The sequence below is a fragment of the Grammomys surdaster genome, unplaced genomic scaffold (genome assembly GCF_004785775.1).
Source record: "Grammomys surdaster isolate TR1022 unplaced genomic scaffold, NIH_TR_1.0 125956, whole genome shotgun sequence".
Lineage (NCBI taxonomy): Eukaryota > Metazoa > Chordata > Mammalia > Rodentia > Muridae > Grammomys > Grammomys surdaster.
In genome coordinates this window covers 2,089,205-2,107,442 of record NW_021620775.1, presented here as the reverse complement: position 1 = coordinate 2,107,442, position 18,238 = coordinate 2,089,205, and the positions used below count along the sequence as shown (strand labels likewise).

Genomic DNA, 18,238 nt, shown 5'->3' with positions numbered 1-18,238 from the left:
CATACTACGCTCTAACCTCAATAGATAGCAATTGTAAAAAATGAAGGTACAGCATACCAGATGAGCATTCTAATATGAACATCTAAAGTACCTACAGCTAAGGAAGGCAAATGTGTCACAATGTATACCTGAAAGGCAATTCTTAATTGGCCAACGGGAGTCAGGCATGTGCAGCACCTGCAATCCTAGCACTCGGGAGGCCAAGGCAGGACATTTTGGAGTTTACCAACAGACTGAGCTAAACTTCAAGCACTGGGCCAATTTAAGCTACAAAGTGAAAGCTCTGCCTCAACCAACTGATCCATCAGTCAATTAAGGCAAAGAGTAGGCCAATGTACAGGGCCATAAGTACTTCAAAATGAAGCTCTGAAAACTAATTCCCCCAAGGACCTTCCCTCATTTCACTAGACAACCTTCATAACTCTGCCCCTCTTCTTCCGTCTGTAGATAAAACAACAAGCTGCATTGCTCCCAAGGATTTAAAGGCAAAATTGTAATCACGGATGAGCTGAATTACAATCTAAGGGAAACTAAAAGATTTAAAGATTATTTTCCAAGTAACCTCTATAATCATCACAATGAAGGTTTTTAGATGTGCATGGAGGGACTTGCCTATGATACTAATATTCAAAAGGCAGGGGCAAGAAGAGCTTCACAAGTTTGAGGGTAGCCTACTCTGCACAGTGAGTTCAAAGTCAGCCAGTGTTATACAGTGAGATCCTACATTTAAAAAAAAAAAAAAAAGTAGGGGTAGGAGGTGAGTTTGGGGGAGTGGGGGAGGGCAGCTGTGCTATTGTTCCCTTAGAAAAAGAACCCACAACAAAGCATTCTGCATTAGGATCCAGTGGTCACCACATGCGGGATCCCTCCAGTGAGTCAAGCAACAGCTAGCAGTTTCCTTCCCAGTGTGACTGCACCACAACAGTCAGTCATCTGAGACCCCTTCCTGGTGCTTCAAGTCTTCAGTCCAATTGTGGAAAAGATCATTGTTCCTAAATATGAAAGCTGTCACTTTCATTTACAGTAGCACTGCTAAAGCGTCAGAGAAACACATCATGCTTGTCTGTACAGATGAACCCTTTAAATGGAGAGGTGATGTACAACAGGCAGAAAGCCAAAAGTAATGGGATAAAGAAACAGACATACACATTCCCCCTCTAAATTCACTGCTCTACACCCGTGGAAACTAAGGCAAGCAACATAATTAAAGCTAATCGCAAAAGGCAATATAACTGCACAACATTCTTTTAACATTTTTGGGTACACATGCACACACAATACATGCATAAATACATATAGACATGAGTGTGTGTACTTTTCACATCTGTTTAAAACAATGTATATTCATTATACGTTAAGTCACAAGGAACACCTGAGATCCCCCTACTCCACCATAGCTAGAAACACATTTATTCTTTATGGCCATACAAAAAAATACACTATACATAGGTTGGTGAGACTGTACATAAATGTACCCCACACATCTCCCTCAAATATTATAGTTCACTGGAAGAGAAAGCTAAAGGCTACAGGCATGACACAGTGAGAAATCAGAAGAGGAAATCAAGGAGAGTCAGTCACTGTGTAACACTAAGGCTATTTAGTCACAGGGCTTAGAATGAACATTTGGATCTCCCCAGAGCAGAGTTTCAGTCCCTGAAGCAGGAGAACACTGGATTCCTAAACTTAATTAATTTGGAATGGTTAATATAGCTGATTAAAATTCCCAAGACAAGGGCAAAGATACCACAGGTCAGCAAAGAACCATACAGAATGTTCATATAGATCTGTAGCCACAATCTTGCTTCTGAGACATTCCAAGTTGTACATTCTAATGCCCAGCTTTTCACGACCAGCAGTCGTTTAGGAAACATTTTCATGCATGGCATGTACTGTGATTTTCATAAATCTTCCAGTTCAATCCTCAATATAAAACGAATAAAATCCAAATTAGTATTCTATATGAATAAGTTGAAACAGTATTTTCATATAGATTTTTTAAGCTCCAGAATGGCTATAGTTCACAGATTTTCACCAACGAGGTACATAACCTCAATAGGGTAATAGTGCATTAGCAGCATGATTCTCGTTCTCCCATGACTTCCCAATTAAGTCACCTGGTATTAGTGTGATATCTAAATTGCAGCCTATAGCTCTGAAACCTTCAAACTAACTCAGTGGTCCCCATGAATAAGGTAAGGAAAAGAAGAAGAAAGGGGTGTTCTTTCCCAACACTAACACAGTAGTTTGGAAGTTGCAGTCTGAGATCTCCTGGACCTCTCTAGAATGGAGGAGCATGGACTAGGCAGTGCAGAGGAAGGACTGTGGCAGTCAGCACTACACATGCCCTGGGTAAAGATGCCAGCAACTGTCTGCCCTTCCTTCTTTACTTCCACGGAGTTTCTACATCAGGAAGAGTGACACCTGCTAGAAAATTCTTCGGCAGGGGTTGTTGTCTGTGTACCACAAGACATTTATTTAGCAGTACCAGTGGCCTCTACCCATTCTGTGTCAAAACCTGATACCTAAAATTGTTTCTAGACACTGACAAGCAGTCCTTGCTGGAGGATGGAAGGGAGAGGAAAAGGAATGGAGCTAGAGAGAGTAGCCACTGAAATAGAAGCAAGTGTTACACAGAGAAGTATCTATCAGAAGAGGAAAATTAATCTCTCTGAACTTAGAACTCTTTTCTAAAAGTAGAGCTCCAAAAAATGCTTTTTTAAAACCACAAAACTAAGGCCAAAATTCTTGTCTACTTAGTGGTTCCCAGAATGGGTGAGTCTGTGGGACATGCCAAGCCTAAATGCTATGGACCATTCCCTCTCATGAACACTTAAGAGATAGAAATTCACATGAAATAAAAACTTTTAAAAATTAAGAACTGATACTTAGAATTTTTTAGAAAAGATGCATTAGTAAAGAAAATGTATGTTTTTGCCATTTACTGTGGTTGAAAAATTGGGAATTTCCTTGAGCTGAGTGTGGTGGTGCATGCTTTTAATCCTAGCACTCAGGAGACAGGCAGATTCTGACTTTGAGGCCAGCCTGGTCTACAGAGTGAGTTCCAGGACAACCAGAGCTGTTATCCAGAGAAATCCTGTCTCAAAAACCAAAAACAAACAAATAAAAAACCAAAAGAAAGAAAGAAGAAAAATTGGGGATTTCTAATTCAAATATTTTATAGGGGACTTAAAAGACCTATTTGACTAAATAAGCAAATAACCCCCCTCTTTAAAACACACTTGCACTGGGGGTTAGAGATATTTTGAGAATGTAAAAACTCAGTACTGTTTCCCTAGGCTGTGCCTTTCCAGTCAATACTGTATTTCACATGAAAAAGGTAACCTGAACCAGTGTGACCTTCTGCAATAATGAAGTCACCTAAAGAAAATACAGCTATGTCATTATCACAGAGGAGATTCAGCTAAAGGCCCTGGGCCCAGTTCTTTCTGGTCTTGCCCACGACTAACTAGTGACAGACAGGCATCACACTGCTTTGAGGAAAAAGAAACTATAATTGACTTCAGGCTCATGCTACCATTGACTTCAGAGCATGCCACCATTACTCCAACATAGAGCACAGAGCACAAAATAGCATTGTATATCCTATACAGCAAGCCTGGCATGAAGCATGAATTGTAGGAAACACATTTACTCACTGGCTGCTCTTTTGCCAGAGAAACCTTGTGATACCTATAAATCACAGGCTATTTCACTGACTTTAAAAGCCCTCACCATTGCTTAAGTAGAAACAAACAAATAATTTTCTGAGTTAGAATCATTTGTCAGAGAAAGCAAAAGGCCACCTTAAAATAATGCACAGCAACTGGCAAAATAAATAAATGAAAATAGTAAACTAAAAATCAGAAATAAATCCTCAAAATGTTTCTTGAGTCTGATCCAAAAAAACCAATAACAAAACAAACAAAACTTGATTCAAAACTGTTTATGTATCATTTACCCTCTAAGGGAATTAGTGACAATCAAATACATAAAATATAAAACTGACAGAAATGGAAGAATTAACTCTCAGCTAAGAGGTGGAGGCACATGCCTTTAATCCCAACACTCAGGAGACAAAGGCAGCAGATTTCTGTGAGTTCAAGGCCAGCCTGGTCTATAGAGTAAATTCCAGGACAGCCAAGGCTACACAACTGGACAGACCAACATACACACATACATACAGAGTTAGGATTGGAAAAGTCTTATGAAATTCCCAAAGTAAAAAAAAAAAAAAAAAAAAAAAAACCCTCTATTAAGTGCTTGCCAGGATTTTTCTAAGACTTCTTATTTAAAAAAAAAAAAAAAAAAAAAAGAAAAAGAAATTCCAGGCACAACAAAGACAGCTGAAGCTACAGGCACAGAGTTACAGAACCAAGAACACAAGCGGAAAAACCAAGAATAAGTGAAGAATTGACAGTAACTGCTCATTTCCAACCTGTGGTGGCTGTGTGGTGCTGAAACGACACTCTCCTTGTTTGTCTCGATTGAACACAACTTTCCAAAGGACCGTGTCAAGGAAGAAGCTCTGAGAGATAGTCCAGTGAGTTAAGAATTAAACAGGTCATTCCTTTTAAACACACACATTTGATAACATTCACACAACGCTACATTATTAATACTGATTTGCTTTTCCTATGGCAAACCTCAGTAAATACACAAAAGGATAACAGAGCTTTTATAATAAATAATAAAATTCTTGATAAAAAAAGACTAAACTTTCTAAAAATCAGGTTCAATCTCCAGTGGTCCCCTAACAATGTTGATGATTCATAGCCTTTTTCTTAAAGTTATTTTCACTTAATATCTAATTACTTACTCCATACACACACATACACACACACGCACACGCACACACGCGCGCACACACACGCATTAGATCAGTGCCCAATACAAATAATTCTTAGTTAACAAGAATAAAAAAATAACATCTGAAAAGATGAATGTACGCTGTAAGGAAGGGAGTGCTTACAACCGTCTCAGATGTGCTTTCTAGGACCCCTGAACAGAAATGCAGCCTGTGAAACAACTTTAAATGATGCACTGCAAACATCCATGCTCCTATATGTCAATTTAAATCTAAGCCATCTTTTCTTGGGACAGCTGAGTTTCAGGATAATTTCCCAATCTGGAATTATCACTAAAATATACACATACTTTCAAAAGCTTCCATTATAAAACCTTTAAACATCCCGATTTTATCTGCCTTAGCTGTTTCTTACACTGGTATAAGGAGCAGCACTGAGAACTTACTACTCTTCCTTCCTTAAGTGGTCCCCTCTACTCTCCCCTCAGAGCACACGGCTCTGGGAGCTGCCTGGATACCTGCTTCTCTTTCCACCCCCAGCTCATCTGTGACACCTCATTCACATCTAGTGCCTAAATGCAACTCCATCAAATCTTGACATAACTACAGAAAAGGTCAGATCAGGAAGCTAAATGAATTTCCCTGAAATTGAATGTGAGTGTGGGCTTCTGTATAATAAATAGTATTACCTGCTCTCTCAGCACTAAGTCACCCAAGAACCCCAAAGCTGAGTGCTTACCTCCACCGTGATAGACACGAAGGCATTGACAAGAACAATGATAAGCATGTATATGCGCCACTGGTATGGTACACACATAATCTAGAAGACAAAAAGACTTCAGTTAAAGTTGTCATCTTCACTGATATCAGAGTATTAATTACATCACGGTATCTGAAGCCAGGCATGGCAGCACAAGTACATGGCTACAAGTGGCCCAGGACCTGGAATGTAGACACAGAAAGCCCCTGAGCAATCCTCAGCTACCTAGTGGGCTCAAAGTCAGATTGGGATACCTGAGACTACTGTTTAAAGAAAAACAAACAAACGGGCTGGAGAGATGGCTCAGCGGTTGAGAGCATCAACTGCTCTTCCACAGGTCCTGAGTTCAATTCCCAGCAACCACATGGTGGCTCACAACCATCTTGAATGGGGTCTGGTACCCTCTTCTGGTGTGTGTGAAGACAGTAATGGTGTACTCATATACATAAAATAAATAAATAAATCTAAAAAAAAGAAAAAAGAAAAAAAAACCCAAACAAAAAAACCTTTAAAAACAAACAAATGCAAGCTGAAATGAAATCCTATATTTATACACATATGTATAAGTAGCAAATTTATATACATACATAAATATCAAGTACTTACGTATGTACACTTTATCCATTAAACTTTCAATAATGTCACAAAGCATGCATCTTTTCATACAATGAAATTCAAACTCATAATTTTAAAAATGACAATTCAGCATTAAATCTTAAGAGACTCAAAAATCCATGCTCTCTCTACAGTATTACAAATGTCTGGCTGGGCAGTGGTGGCACACGCCTTTAATCCCAGCACTTGGGAGGCAGAGGCAGGCGGATTTCTGAGTTTGAGGCCAGCCTGGTCTACAGAGTGAGTTCCAGGACAGCCAGGGCTACACAGAGAAACCCTGTCTCGAAAAACCAAAACCAAAACAACAAAACAAATGTCTAACAAATTTATACTTTAAGTATCTTTCAAAAATGAGGCAGAGGCCAGAGAGATTGCTTGGTGGTTAGGAGCATATGCTTCTCTTCCAGAGGCCCCAATCTCAGTTCCTAGCATCCAATCTGATAGCTCACTGCTACCTGTTAATTCCCTGCAGTTCAAGGGGATTCAATCAATGCCCTCATTTGGCCTCTACAGGCATGGCAATCAGCACGCACATCCCTCTAACATACAAATAAATCTTTTTTAAAAAAAATTAGCTGGATACTAGTCAAATCTTAAGTTGATTTCCCCATACTTCAGCCTCCACAACAGCTGAACTATACCTCCATGACATCAGATCCAACCAAAATCTGACTGCTTTTTACAACCTACAACATCCTTTTAAGTTAGCAAGTATTTACCACTGAGTACCTAAGACACTCTGTGAGAGGCCAAGGAGATGACCAGTGTGTCACATTAACATACTACCACCCCTTAAGGTCTGATGAGGAATCTGCAAGAGATGATGGAAGGCCAAGCCAGACTCGCCCAATGATCCCAATCACAGAATTTTCAGAATAGGGAAACAAACAGCAAAAAACAAAACAAAAACAACAAAACATCCAACCAAACACATGTTCTAAAATGGTGGTACACCAAAAAGAGAAGAAGCAAGATGGAAAGAGAACACGATAAACTTAGCTTTAAGCCTTAGCTTTTTGATATTATGTGCATGTATGATGTATGCATACACTTATGTGCACACAAGAAGGCCAAAGTAGGATAACAGTTTTCTGGTCTACCACTCACCAATCGATGCCCCTTGTGCTGGGATTAGAAGCATACACAACCAAGTCTATCTTTGTATGTGGGTTCTGAAGATTTGGACTCGGGCCCAGCAAACACTTACTCTCTGAGCTAGCTCCTCAGCCCCAAAGTGTTTTAAAATATGCAATTTGGGGATCTGCTGTCACTGTATTCAGGTCTAGCAGTGAGAGCTAAACTTGAGTATAGAACTGAAGATTATTAGAATGCCAACTACAGGCAAACCATGACTATAAAGAAGACTTTCTGGTACTGAGGGAAAAGAGGGACCAGAAAGATGGGAAACTAATGCTTAAAGACAGGCCAGAGAGAATAGGACCACAATGGAGACTGAGAATGAAGATCACAGAGGGCAGGAAAAAGCCAGAAGGGAACAAAGAACCACAATCTAAGGAAACACTGGCCTGGTCACATACATAGTTCCAACACTTCAGAATCTAAACAAAGGTCAAGGAAAAGCACTTCAAAGGCCCATGCCCACTGGATGGATATTTAGTAGTTATAAAGGGGAGTGGCCTTGGTCAGGGCAGTTTCAGTCAATCAGCCAAGTGTGGCAAGTGTATGGAGGCGAGTGGAATATGTTTAAAATCCTTAACTAAACCTCTCCATGAAAAATACATGAATACACTCATATACTGCTCTTCAAAGTTCAATTGTTCAGTTTTTATGAAGTCTCAAGATAACCTTTCTTATGGTTTCACTCATGGTGAAATGTGAAATGTGAAGAGGCAATGGGTCAGGCTGGAGAGATGGCTCAGAGGTTAAGAACACTGACTGCTCTTCCAGAGTCCGGAGTTCAATTCCCAGAACCCACATGGTAGCTTACAACCATCTGTAATGGGGTCTGGTGCCCTCTTCTGGTGTGTCTGAAGACAGCCACAGTGTGGCAATGGGTCTTCATGAGCAATTAGTTCACAAGGGTCCCACCTTCAAGGAAGGAGCAATGCCCTTTTTTGCTAAGGTAGTTTAGTTACATCAGAAACAGGTTGTTGAGAAGTGAATTGGGCCTCCTTTGCTCTTTCTTACTATAAATACTTATTATTTGATTTCTTCCATGCATGCCAATCTGCCCTTCCACCTTTGGGCTCTGAAAGGAGAAATGGTAGTCTGCACTAAAAGCTGACCAGATGCTGGTCCAGTCAGTGCTCAGACATCCAGAACTGAAAGCCAACAAACCAAACCAACAAACAAAAAGCTTCTCTTCTCTTTAAGTATTTTGTCATGGCAACAGAATACATTAAAGGGACTCAAGTGATAGCTCAGTGGTTAAGAGTACTCGCTACTCTTGCATAGGACCTGGGTCAGTTTCCAAGCAAATGAACCTAGCAAAAAGCAAGTATTCTAATACCTGACAAAGATAAAGACTTGAAGCCAAAACAAGTGATTAAAGATGGTCATTTCATACACCAAGAGGACATTGCAACTGTAAACATGTGTCCCAAAGACAGTTGCACTAAATTTCAGAAAACAAATTCTATTACATGAGAAGTCACAGATCAACCCTAGAAAAATAGTAATGGGTGACTTCAACATCTGACTCTCACCAACTAGCAGGTCTTCGTGACAAAAACAAAACAAAACAAAAAAGGTTGACAATTAGATGATATCACAGATAAATGGACTTAAACCTATATACAACAGTCTATCCAAATATTGCAAATACATTATTTTCAGCAGTCTATGGTACTTTCCTTAAAATAGATCATATATTAAGAAAACTCATAAGAAAGTGTAGGAAACATGATATCTTTGTACTGTCAGGTAAGTACTAGGGAAACCAGGAATGTCTCTTCAAACAACAGATGTATTTCCAAAGGCTGGGAATGGATGTGGTTAATAACCTGGTGACCTTTCCATTAACTGTATGCCCAGGTCACACCTGGCTCTCCTAGACTCTTATGTGTATAGCACTATCCTCTCCCAGACCTTTATGAGCTGTTTTACCTTGAACTGCTTCCCCAGTTAATCCGTAGAACATATATTTATGGAAGAGGACACTTGGACTTTATAGAGTTTTGATGTAACTATGTCTAAGTTTTATTGTACATATAGGATTGAGTTATCAGGAGCCTTTCCCCAAAATTGTGCTATACTTAAATATGCCTGAAATAAACTACCTAGCAACATCTGATAGTGAGTCGTGTTGAACCAGATTCCCTTCTTATCTCATGTGGATTAATAAATACTCTGCTAGCCATAGAATCTGCAGACACCCCCCCCCCCAATGAAGTACCAGACTCCACACAGCCAGAGTAATCTTGAACAAAAACAATACTGGGGGAGATATAACCAAATTGATTTCAAGTTATGCTCTAGAGCCAGAGTAACAAAAGCAGCATGGTATTGGCAAACAATACTACCAGCAATACTGTGATAAGGATAAGGATAAGGAAAAGGAAAAGGAAAAGAGGAAAGGAAAGAAAAAAAGGGAAAAGGAAAAAAGGAAAGGAAAGAAAAAAGAAGAGAAGAGAAGAGAACCTGGATAAGAGTCTAGGAAACTATTGCAATTCGACTTTTGACAAAGATGCCAAAAGCACTCGTCGGATAAATGATAACATTTTCAACAGAGTATGATGGAAAAACTGGAGACCAAAATGTAGAATTAAAAATAAACTAGTTCCTTATCCAACTCCAAACAGATGAAGAAACTCAGCATAGTACCCAGAACTCTCAAACTTAAAAAAAAAAAAAAAGTACACATTAAGGTACTGGTACAGGAAAGGACTTTGTGACTAGGACTCTGACTGCTCAGGCAGACAAATAGGATCTCATGAAATTAAAAAGCTTCCATATATCAGCAACAACAACCAAACCCAAAACCTTGTCTATCGAGAGGCAACCTATAGAATGAGAGAAAATCTTTGCTAGGTATATATCTAACAGATGATATACAGAATATACAAAGAACAAGAAACTTAAAGAAAACAGCCAAAAACCAAAACTAAACCAAAACCAAACCAACAACAAAAAGGAACTGAGCAGAGTTCTCAAAAAAATGGCAAATCACCATTTAAAAGCACTCAACACCATTAGCCACTGGGAAAATACAAATTTAAACTGCTTTGAGATTCTATTTCACCTAGTCAGAACAGCTACCATTAAGAAAACAAATGATACCAAATGCTGGTGAGGATGTGGGGGGAAAAAACCCTTAATTCACTGTTGGAGGAAGTGTGTATTGGTGTAGCCTCCATGGAAATCAGTGGTTTCTAAAAAGCTAAAAAACAGAATTACCATGATCCCAGCAATCTCATTCCTGGAAACGTCCAAGGATTTTATATTCTATTACAGGGATATCTACACATTCATTGTTCTTGTCATCACAATAGCTAGGAAATGAAATCAGCCCAGATGCTCATAAAGTAATGAATGGATAATGAAAATGTACTGCACACATACAATGGAATTTTTTCTACTAGAAATAATAAAATTATGTCATCCGTAGAAAGATGGATGGAACTGGAAAAAAACTATACTAAGTGTAGCAATGCAGGCTCAAAAAGGCAAATACATGTTTTCTCTCATATGTATGGAGTCTACCTTCAAATTTTTAGTGGGGTCAGGAAGCAAGAGGGAATGGAGGTAGTGGAACATATGTAATGTCAAAGTAGGGAAAAACAATATTAGTACTTTAAGGTTTAAGCAGGGGGGTCGGGTGGTGGTAGCGCATGCCTTTAATCCCAGCACTTGGGAGGCAGAGGCAGGTGGATTTCTGAGTTCAAGGCCAGCCTGGTCTACAGAGTGAGTTCCAGGGCAGCCCAGGCTATACAGAGAAACTGTCTCAAAAAACCAAAAAAAAAAAAAGTAAAAAAAAAAGGTTTAAGCAGGGGTAGGGAGATGGGGAAGAAGAGGGAGTTGGGGGTAAGATAAGAAAATACCCTTATGGACATCTATTCTTTGTAAGCTAATTAACAACATAATCTACAGAGACTGGTGAGATGGCTCAGTGGTTAAAGACACTTGCTGCTCTTGGAGAGGATCTAGCTTCATCAATTCCCAGGACCCCACATGAAAGTTCACAACTGTCTGTAACACATATATGTTTTTTGTTTTAAGAAAAAATGAGTTTGAATGAAGTACCATGCAGGGGTGGACACTGCTTCCTCCAGAAGACATAAAATATTATATGATATTCTCAGTGTCAGGTGTGGAGTATCTCCCCAGAGGTTCATTATATATAATGGACTACAGCCATTGTTCATCACAGCTAGAAGACTCAACTGCTAGAGATACAGCACTTCAATCATAAGACACAAAGAAATCAAGCTGAAACTGATCTGAAAATTCAGCAGTGGACCTGGTATGCTACTGCAGAGACCTGCCAAGCAAAGATTTATGTACTAGTTAGTACACAAAGGTTTTGGGGTAACCAACTACTCTGACTAGATTTCAGGCTTGATCTATAGGGCAGATCTCACTGCAAACTTGATGGCTGTAAACCTGGTCCATGGCTTGGCCAGGTCATAATCCCTGGGGGAATCTAATACTGCTGTTTTTAATGAATGTGTGCCTTCTAATATGTCTATTTCTATTGAATAAAGCTGTTCTCAATCTTGGTCAGTGTACAAAGCAGTCAATGAAGACTCTTTCTGACTCTTTCCTGAGTACAAATGCAATGTGACCAACTGCCTCAAACTTCTATCAGCATGCATCATCCATCCTGACAGAGGATAATCTCCTCAAACAATGTTCCAACATAGTCTTTCCTCTCTAAATGGCTCATCAGTTATTATCATAGGAATGAGTGTAGTAACTAAGACAATATGAAAAACGAGCATTGCTCACAAAAAGGAGAACTAATTGTACTAATTGTACCCTGAATTTATTGAGCATCTCAGAATAATTCTTAATCCTAAATACTTTTCCTGAGTCCCAACAAGCCCAATCTAAAAGGCTGCAGCAGAAGTCCTGGTCTGAAATACATAAAAGATTCCTTACAAAGTCATAATAATTCTGATACTACCACAGAAAAAAGACAAAAGAGAACTCAAAACAAAAAATATAAAGCTCCCAATAGGATGAAAGTCACAAACTCCCCACCTGGGAACTGATACATCACAGAGGTACCACAGGAGACACGTGGGAAAAGATGAGTCAATGAACTAATCAGGTATAATCAATAAAATCTACTTTAATTATCACCATTGTTTTATAGTGTCTTTTGTTAAATACAACTATATATTAGATAAAGGGAAAGAAGCAATACTGGAAAAAATAAAAATAAAGGTAGTTTATTTAATCTTCCTTCAGTACCAAACATCCAAAATGATGATAACTCCGAATTATACTACAATGTCACTTTTTATCAATGTCTTAATACTGTTTTCCCAGTTCCTATCAACCATGACAGGTAATGAATGAAGTGCTAAGCCTTACCTCTAGAACCTGGTCAACAGAGGCAACTGGATGCAACATGATGAATAATATGAAAACATACAAAATAATTACAGCTATAACAAAAAAATCTGGAAAAGAAAGCAAACAATAAAATTAGGCATTACCCTTAAATCATAAAGTGCCAAACACTAAGAAGCATACAATTAACTTCACACATACAATTTTGTTTGAATACCTCTACTTAAGTCGATGAAATATAAAAAGCATACTGTTATTTCCTACAGTATAAGACATTCTGCATAGCCTCCTCCTCCTCCAGATTTATTAGAGATATTTAAATCCACTCCCTTCAACCTTAAGTGTATGTCAGTTAATGGTGGCATGTGCTTTAATCCCAGCATTCCAGATGTGGACAGATCTGAGTTCCAGGCTAGCCAGGAATCCAGAGTGAGACCCGATCATGTGATTCCCTTGCCCTAATTTTACACTTATAAATGGAAATTTAATATTCTACTGCACAAGTACAATTAAAGTAATATATATTAGTTATCTGAAAGTTATTCTGGTGGTTAAAGTGCTGGTTGGAACTTAAAAAAATGGGGAGAAAAAGAACTAAAAGAAATAATCACTTGCAGGTGACTTTCTCTGGAAAACAGAGGTAGAAAGACTAAGTCTGAGGTCAGCCTGACCTGCAAGAGGAGATTTCTTCATCTGGATGGATGAAGTTTGAATTCAATAAATAAATAAATAATCCATGTTAGATACTTTTCAAATCTTACTGCATTTAATAATTTTGTTCCTGGTAAATATATCTTTAGTTAAGGAAGTTGACCTAAATGTGTTTTTAAAAAGTTGCTGAGCTACCCCAGATCTGACTTCAAAAAAATCTGCGAGGATTTCCATGAGAGTAAATACACAGACACACACAGACACACACAGACACACCCTTTCATTAGCCTGGAGACAAAAGGACTACGGGCTGGGAATGCTTGGCAGTCAAGAGCACTTGCTGCTCTTCCAGAAGACATAAGTTATTTTCCCAACACCCATATCTGGTAGCTCACAACCACATGTAACTCCAGCTCCAGAGAATCTAGTGCCCCTTTCTGGCCTCTATGAACATGAAACAGAGACAGACAAAGAAAAAGACACACAAAAATAAAAGTAACTATTAAGTACTGCTCAAGAAAGGTAGATGTTGCATGGCTTTATATAAGCACACAAGAATTTTTTGCAAATCATTTAAGACTTCAACAAAGAATGGAAACATCAGTACGCAGCAGTTGAGAGAGGTAGGAAAGTCTATTAGGTTACACTGAGCTCCTGGGTTCTCTTAGTATTGTCAGTAAGATATAAGACTGCCTCAAACAAAGAAACAAAGTCTAATGAGAAATGATAGTTAAGATTTAAGTGTGACCCCCCAGACAGAGTTATTAAATTAACAGGCTGGCAAGCCAAGAATGGGTAAGATTCTGCACAGAGCCTTACCAACCTAAGACATAAGTGCATTGCTTTTGATAATGCATATTCCATGATAGGTGAGGAAGGCATTCTTGTCAGAATGACCTAAGTCAGGCTCAGTCTTGCGGGGAGAGGTGGAGAGCCTTTGAGGCTGCTTGGCAAGAATCTGACATGGGCCAAGGACAAGGAAATGGGCTGCTTGGCAGGAATATGACACTGGACAAGGAGAAGGAAGTAGGCTTCAGGCAGGAATCTGACATTAGGCTAGAACAAAGAATTTCAGGTAGGAATCTAAATCTTAGGCTAGAACAAAGAAGTAATCTCAGGCAGGAATCTAAATTTTAGGCTAGAACAAGTAAGTAGGCTTCAGACACGAAAATGACCTTGGGCTAGGACAGGGAAGTAGGCTCAGATACTTTGGTCATCCTGGTAAGCCCTTAGAAAAAGTGATCACTGGAGTGTTCACATAATTGGGTTTAATGCCTTGCTTTTTCTTTGACTATTTCTGTTTATTGTCTTGCTTGTTCCTTGACTATTTGCATCTATTGTATTGCTAGACCTTCAACCTAGAACTGACCTTAATACATGCATGTAATCAAAATGGTATAAAAGAATAAAGGAGAAAGGGAGATGGGATAGGAGGTTCTAGGGAGGGGAAATGGGGAAAGGGGATGACATCTGTTGAAAAAAAATCGAAAAAAATTTAAGTGTGAACTATCATGATACTTGAAAAATGAAAGCACAGCCAAACACAATTATGCATATATAACAACTAAGTTTGAATTTTGTAGCTACACTGATAGTAGGTTTTATTTTAGAAGGGAATACCACTCTAGAAAGATTGTCTCTACATCTAAACCAATATTAAAAAAATCTCAAATTAAGTGTAATAATACTACATTACATTGATTAGATCTAGAGAACAATTGAATAGCCCTAGCAAAGAACTGTTCCAAGAATTTCACTGACAATGTACATTACTAACAGGAAAACAAGGGGTAACAACTAGCAAAATATATATGGCCAACTATATTGGTTCCTTTATACCCTCTGCAGGCACAAAGCTTACAGAAAATACAGTGGTTTTTGATATTTCTGCTGAAATATTTTAGTATACTTAAAAGAAATCAGTGCCACTGTCAACAATAAAGTGCTTACTTGCATCAACTGACAACTAAATGAGAAGATAAATTTGAAGTCTTCCAATCATGTAAAAGATGTACTTTTAAAGCAAGTAGCTTAAAACTCAGCTCTGCCAAAACAAAATAAATACAAACCTAGGTATGGCTCTATGGTAGAGTACTTGCCTAGAAAGCTTTACACTCCTGAGTTCACCTCTACAACTGTCCCTGCTTGAAGTGACTCACTCACTCACTCACTCACTCACTCACAATAATATATTCTTAGATCACTATCGTTAATTTTCCTAACATGGTACCAATCAGAGGGCTGTTTCTTCATAACTATAAAGAAAACAAAATAGAGAAGAAAAAAGAAAGGAAAACCACTGTTTTTGGACACAGCACACTATACCTCCAAGCTCAAAATTCAGGAGAATGAGGCAGGAGAATTAGAAGTACAAAATCTGCTAAGGAAAAGTAGCAAGTAAAGGTAATTGCTGCACAAGCTTGTGACCTGAGCCTAATCTCTGACTCTCCTGTAAAAGATGGAAGAAGACAGCTAACTCCAAAGGTGTCCTCTATCTTCCACACATAATATTAATAAAAGAAAGTTTAAGTAAGGAAGGACTGGGGATGTGGCTCAGTTGGAAGAGTACTTTACCCAGTAAGTGTTATGCCTAGGGTAGATCCCTAGTGTTAATGTGTGATAGCAAATATCTGCAATCCTAGCACTCAAGTGGAGGAATGAGGATCAGAAGCTCCAAGTAAGCTTAGTTACACAGCCTAACCCACGCAAGCTTTGCTAAAGTGAAAATACTCGGGGATATAGTTCAATGATACATACCTAGCTTGAGGTGGGAGTACCTAGGGTTTAAGCCCTAATATTGCCTCCACTCACTCCCTCCAAAAAGGTCCACCTTTTAGTATGTTAACACTGGTTATAAAGTGTTCTAAGTAGCATAGCATGCTTCTAGTAGATCTCCATAACAGTTATTAGTACAGTTACACAGTAACATGAATGCTAATAACAATGATCTTATTTAAAACAGAAAAATTACCAGTAAAAACAAATTTCAATGTTATCTGTTCAAACAAGGTCAAACACTGGAATATGGAAATGCTCCTCAAATCCAGAATGAGAATGAGGTTCCAATGATTATCACTTATCTGATGTCTAAAAATCTAGTCCTGGCATTTTAATTGAACAATGACATCTCTTCACAGCTACACACAAACACTTGTCATTTGCTCCATGACACTGCAAAAGCCATAACAACTAACGTTTTCAATTTTTAAAATTATTATTATTGTGTGTCAACTGGCACACACACCATGGACATATGTGGAAGTCACAGACATCTGTGTGTAGCCGAGTCTCTTTTTGCACTTTTACATGTTCTAATTAGGACTGAACTCAGGTAGAACTCTTCTGGCAGGATAGGTGTCCTTTGAAGCCATTTCACTGTTCCCATTTTGATTTTCAAAAGCTAGCAACTTACATGTCGAACCAATTTTTGTTTATAAAGCTAAAATTTTGGACGTTTATGTTGAAACCCATAGAACAACACAGACCTCTAATCTTTTGGCCACTTCTGTAATGGGGAGCAAAACTGATTAAAATGAGAAATTCTACAGACCCTGATCTTGACAACAGTGTGAGGGAGGGACAAGGTAGCTGGTACTGTGAAGAACACTCGAGAGGAAAGCACACCCACTGTCTCCCCAGAGCCTCCTACAGGCTCTTGCTTCCAATTCTCTGTACTCACTCAAAGAAAGAAAGGGGCCCGAAGTAACAGGCTATGAAAACCTGAGTCGTTTAAACTTAGGAGTGGGAGTGCTCATCAAAGTGAAAACAAGACAGTAAACATTCAAAGCATTAAGAACCTGCCTCTCCACGAAGGAACTGCCAGCTAAATTCATTTATTCCTTTTTTAAAGTTTTGTTTTTGAGACAGGGTCTGGCTATGCATCTAGCCAAGTAGGATCACTGGCATGTTGCCAAGACCAGTTTTCTTCTACATAATGTTGTAAAGGAAGAGAAAGGTGGAAATCATGATGTCACACTTACAATTCTTGTAGCAAGGCTGCCTGAATGGTTTTCCTTTTGAAAAGGCAACCGCCACTGTGAGGTACTGAAAACTGGAGATAAAAAACACTGTGGTATTTTCATAATTTTGTATTTTACACGAATCGAGTTCAGTCCCATTGTATAAGTGTGATGAGTTCCAACATGCGCTTCTTGTTGTATTACAAACACTGGAACACACAAAGATCCCATTAAGAACACAGCAGCATATTCCCAAAGGGTCAATGTTATTTTAGATGCCTTAAATCATTACAATACAAAGAAGTAAGATGCTATTCATAACAAAAGGTGCAGCAACAGAGGGCATGCAGAAGGTTTTCTTTACCCTTTAGCTACAGATTATAATCAGTTAATATTATCATCAAATAATTTTAAAACATATTTGGAATTTTAGCACAGTGAATGTAAACAGACCACAAATCTGTCTTTAGCACTACCCCATGATAACTGGGGATACACTATCTTATTTAATGTATGTGATTGTATTTCTTTACCTAGGGTTCATACTTCTCTGGGGTTATACTGTAGGATGACCTATGTTTTTATGTGGCTTAGCACTGACAACAAGATAACCTTCAATGTTTTTTAGTTAGGGCTTGCTCTCCTTTTCTAAGTGTACAGTACTGTCAGGCATACACAATTAGTAATGTTACTGCAACAAACATAAATATATGTTAAACCTCTATAAACGGACTCTTAAAAGAGTCAAAACAATTTTGTTCATTCCTTTTCATGGGCAATGCTTATATACATTTAAGAAAACTATGTTTTTTTTTTAAATTTCCTACAAATGTTGAAGATAATCTCAATCAAGCAAATTAAAATATTCACAACTGAAGAGTTGACAAAATTATCCACATTTCATTAATTCATCAGTTTGTGAACAGTAGAATACTTCATAAATAAATATCTATTATTCTTTTCAGGATG

At 38.4% G+C, this 18,238-nt stretch overlaps 1 protein-coding gene across 3 annotated transcripts in view; it reads right to left on the bottom strand.

Moving 5' to 3' along the window:
• Positions 1-18,238, bottom strand: part of Atp13a3 (ATPase 13A3) — an 81,202-nt gene that overhangs the window by 3,950 nt on the left and 59,014 nt on the right. For 2 of the 3 annotated variants that reach the window (XM_028753755.1, XM_028753753.1), the window contains 4 exons: positions 17,291-17,478; positions 12,681-12,769; positions 5,547-5,627; positions 4,439-4,528 (listed from right to left, as the gene is read on the bottom strand). In XM_028753755.1, the coding sequence (XP_028609588.1) occupies positions 4,439-4,528; positions 5,547-5,627; positions 12,681-12,769; positions 17,291-17,478 (448 nt within the window). The remainder of the gene's footprint in view (positions 1-4,438; positions 4,529-5,546; positions 5,628-12,680; positions 12,770-17,290; positions 17,479-18,238) is intronic. The other variant, XM_028753754.1, reaches the window with a different exon arrangement.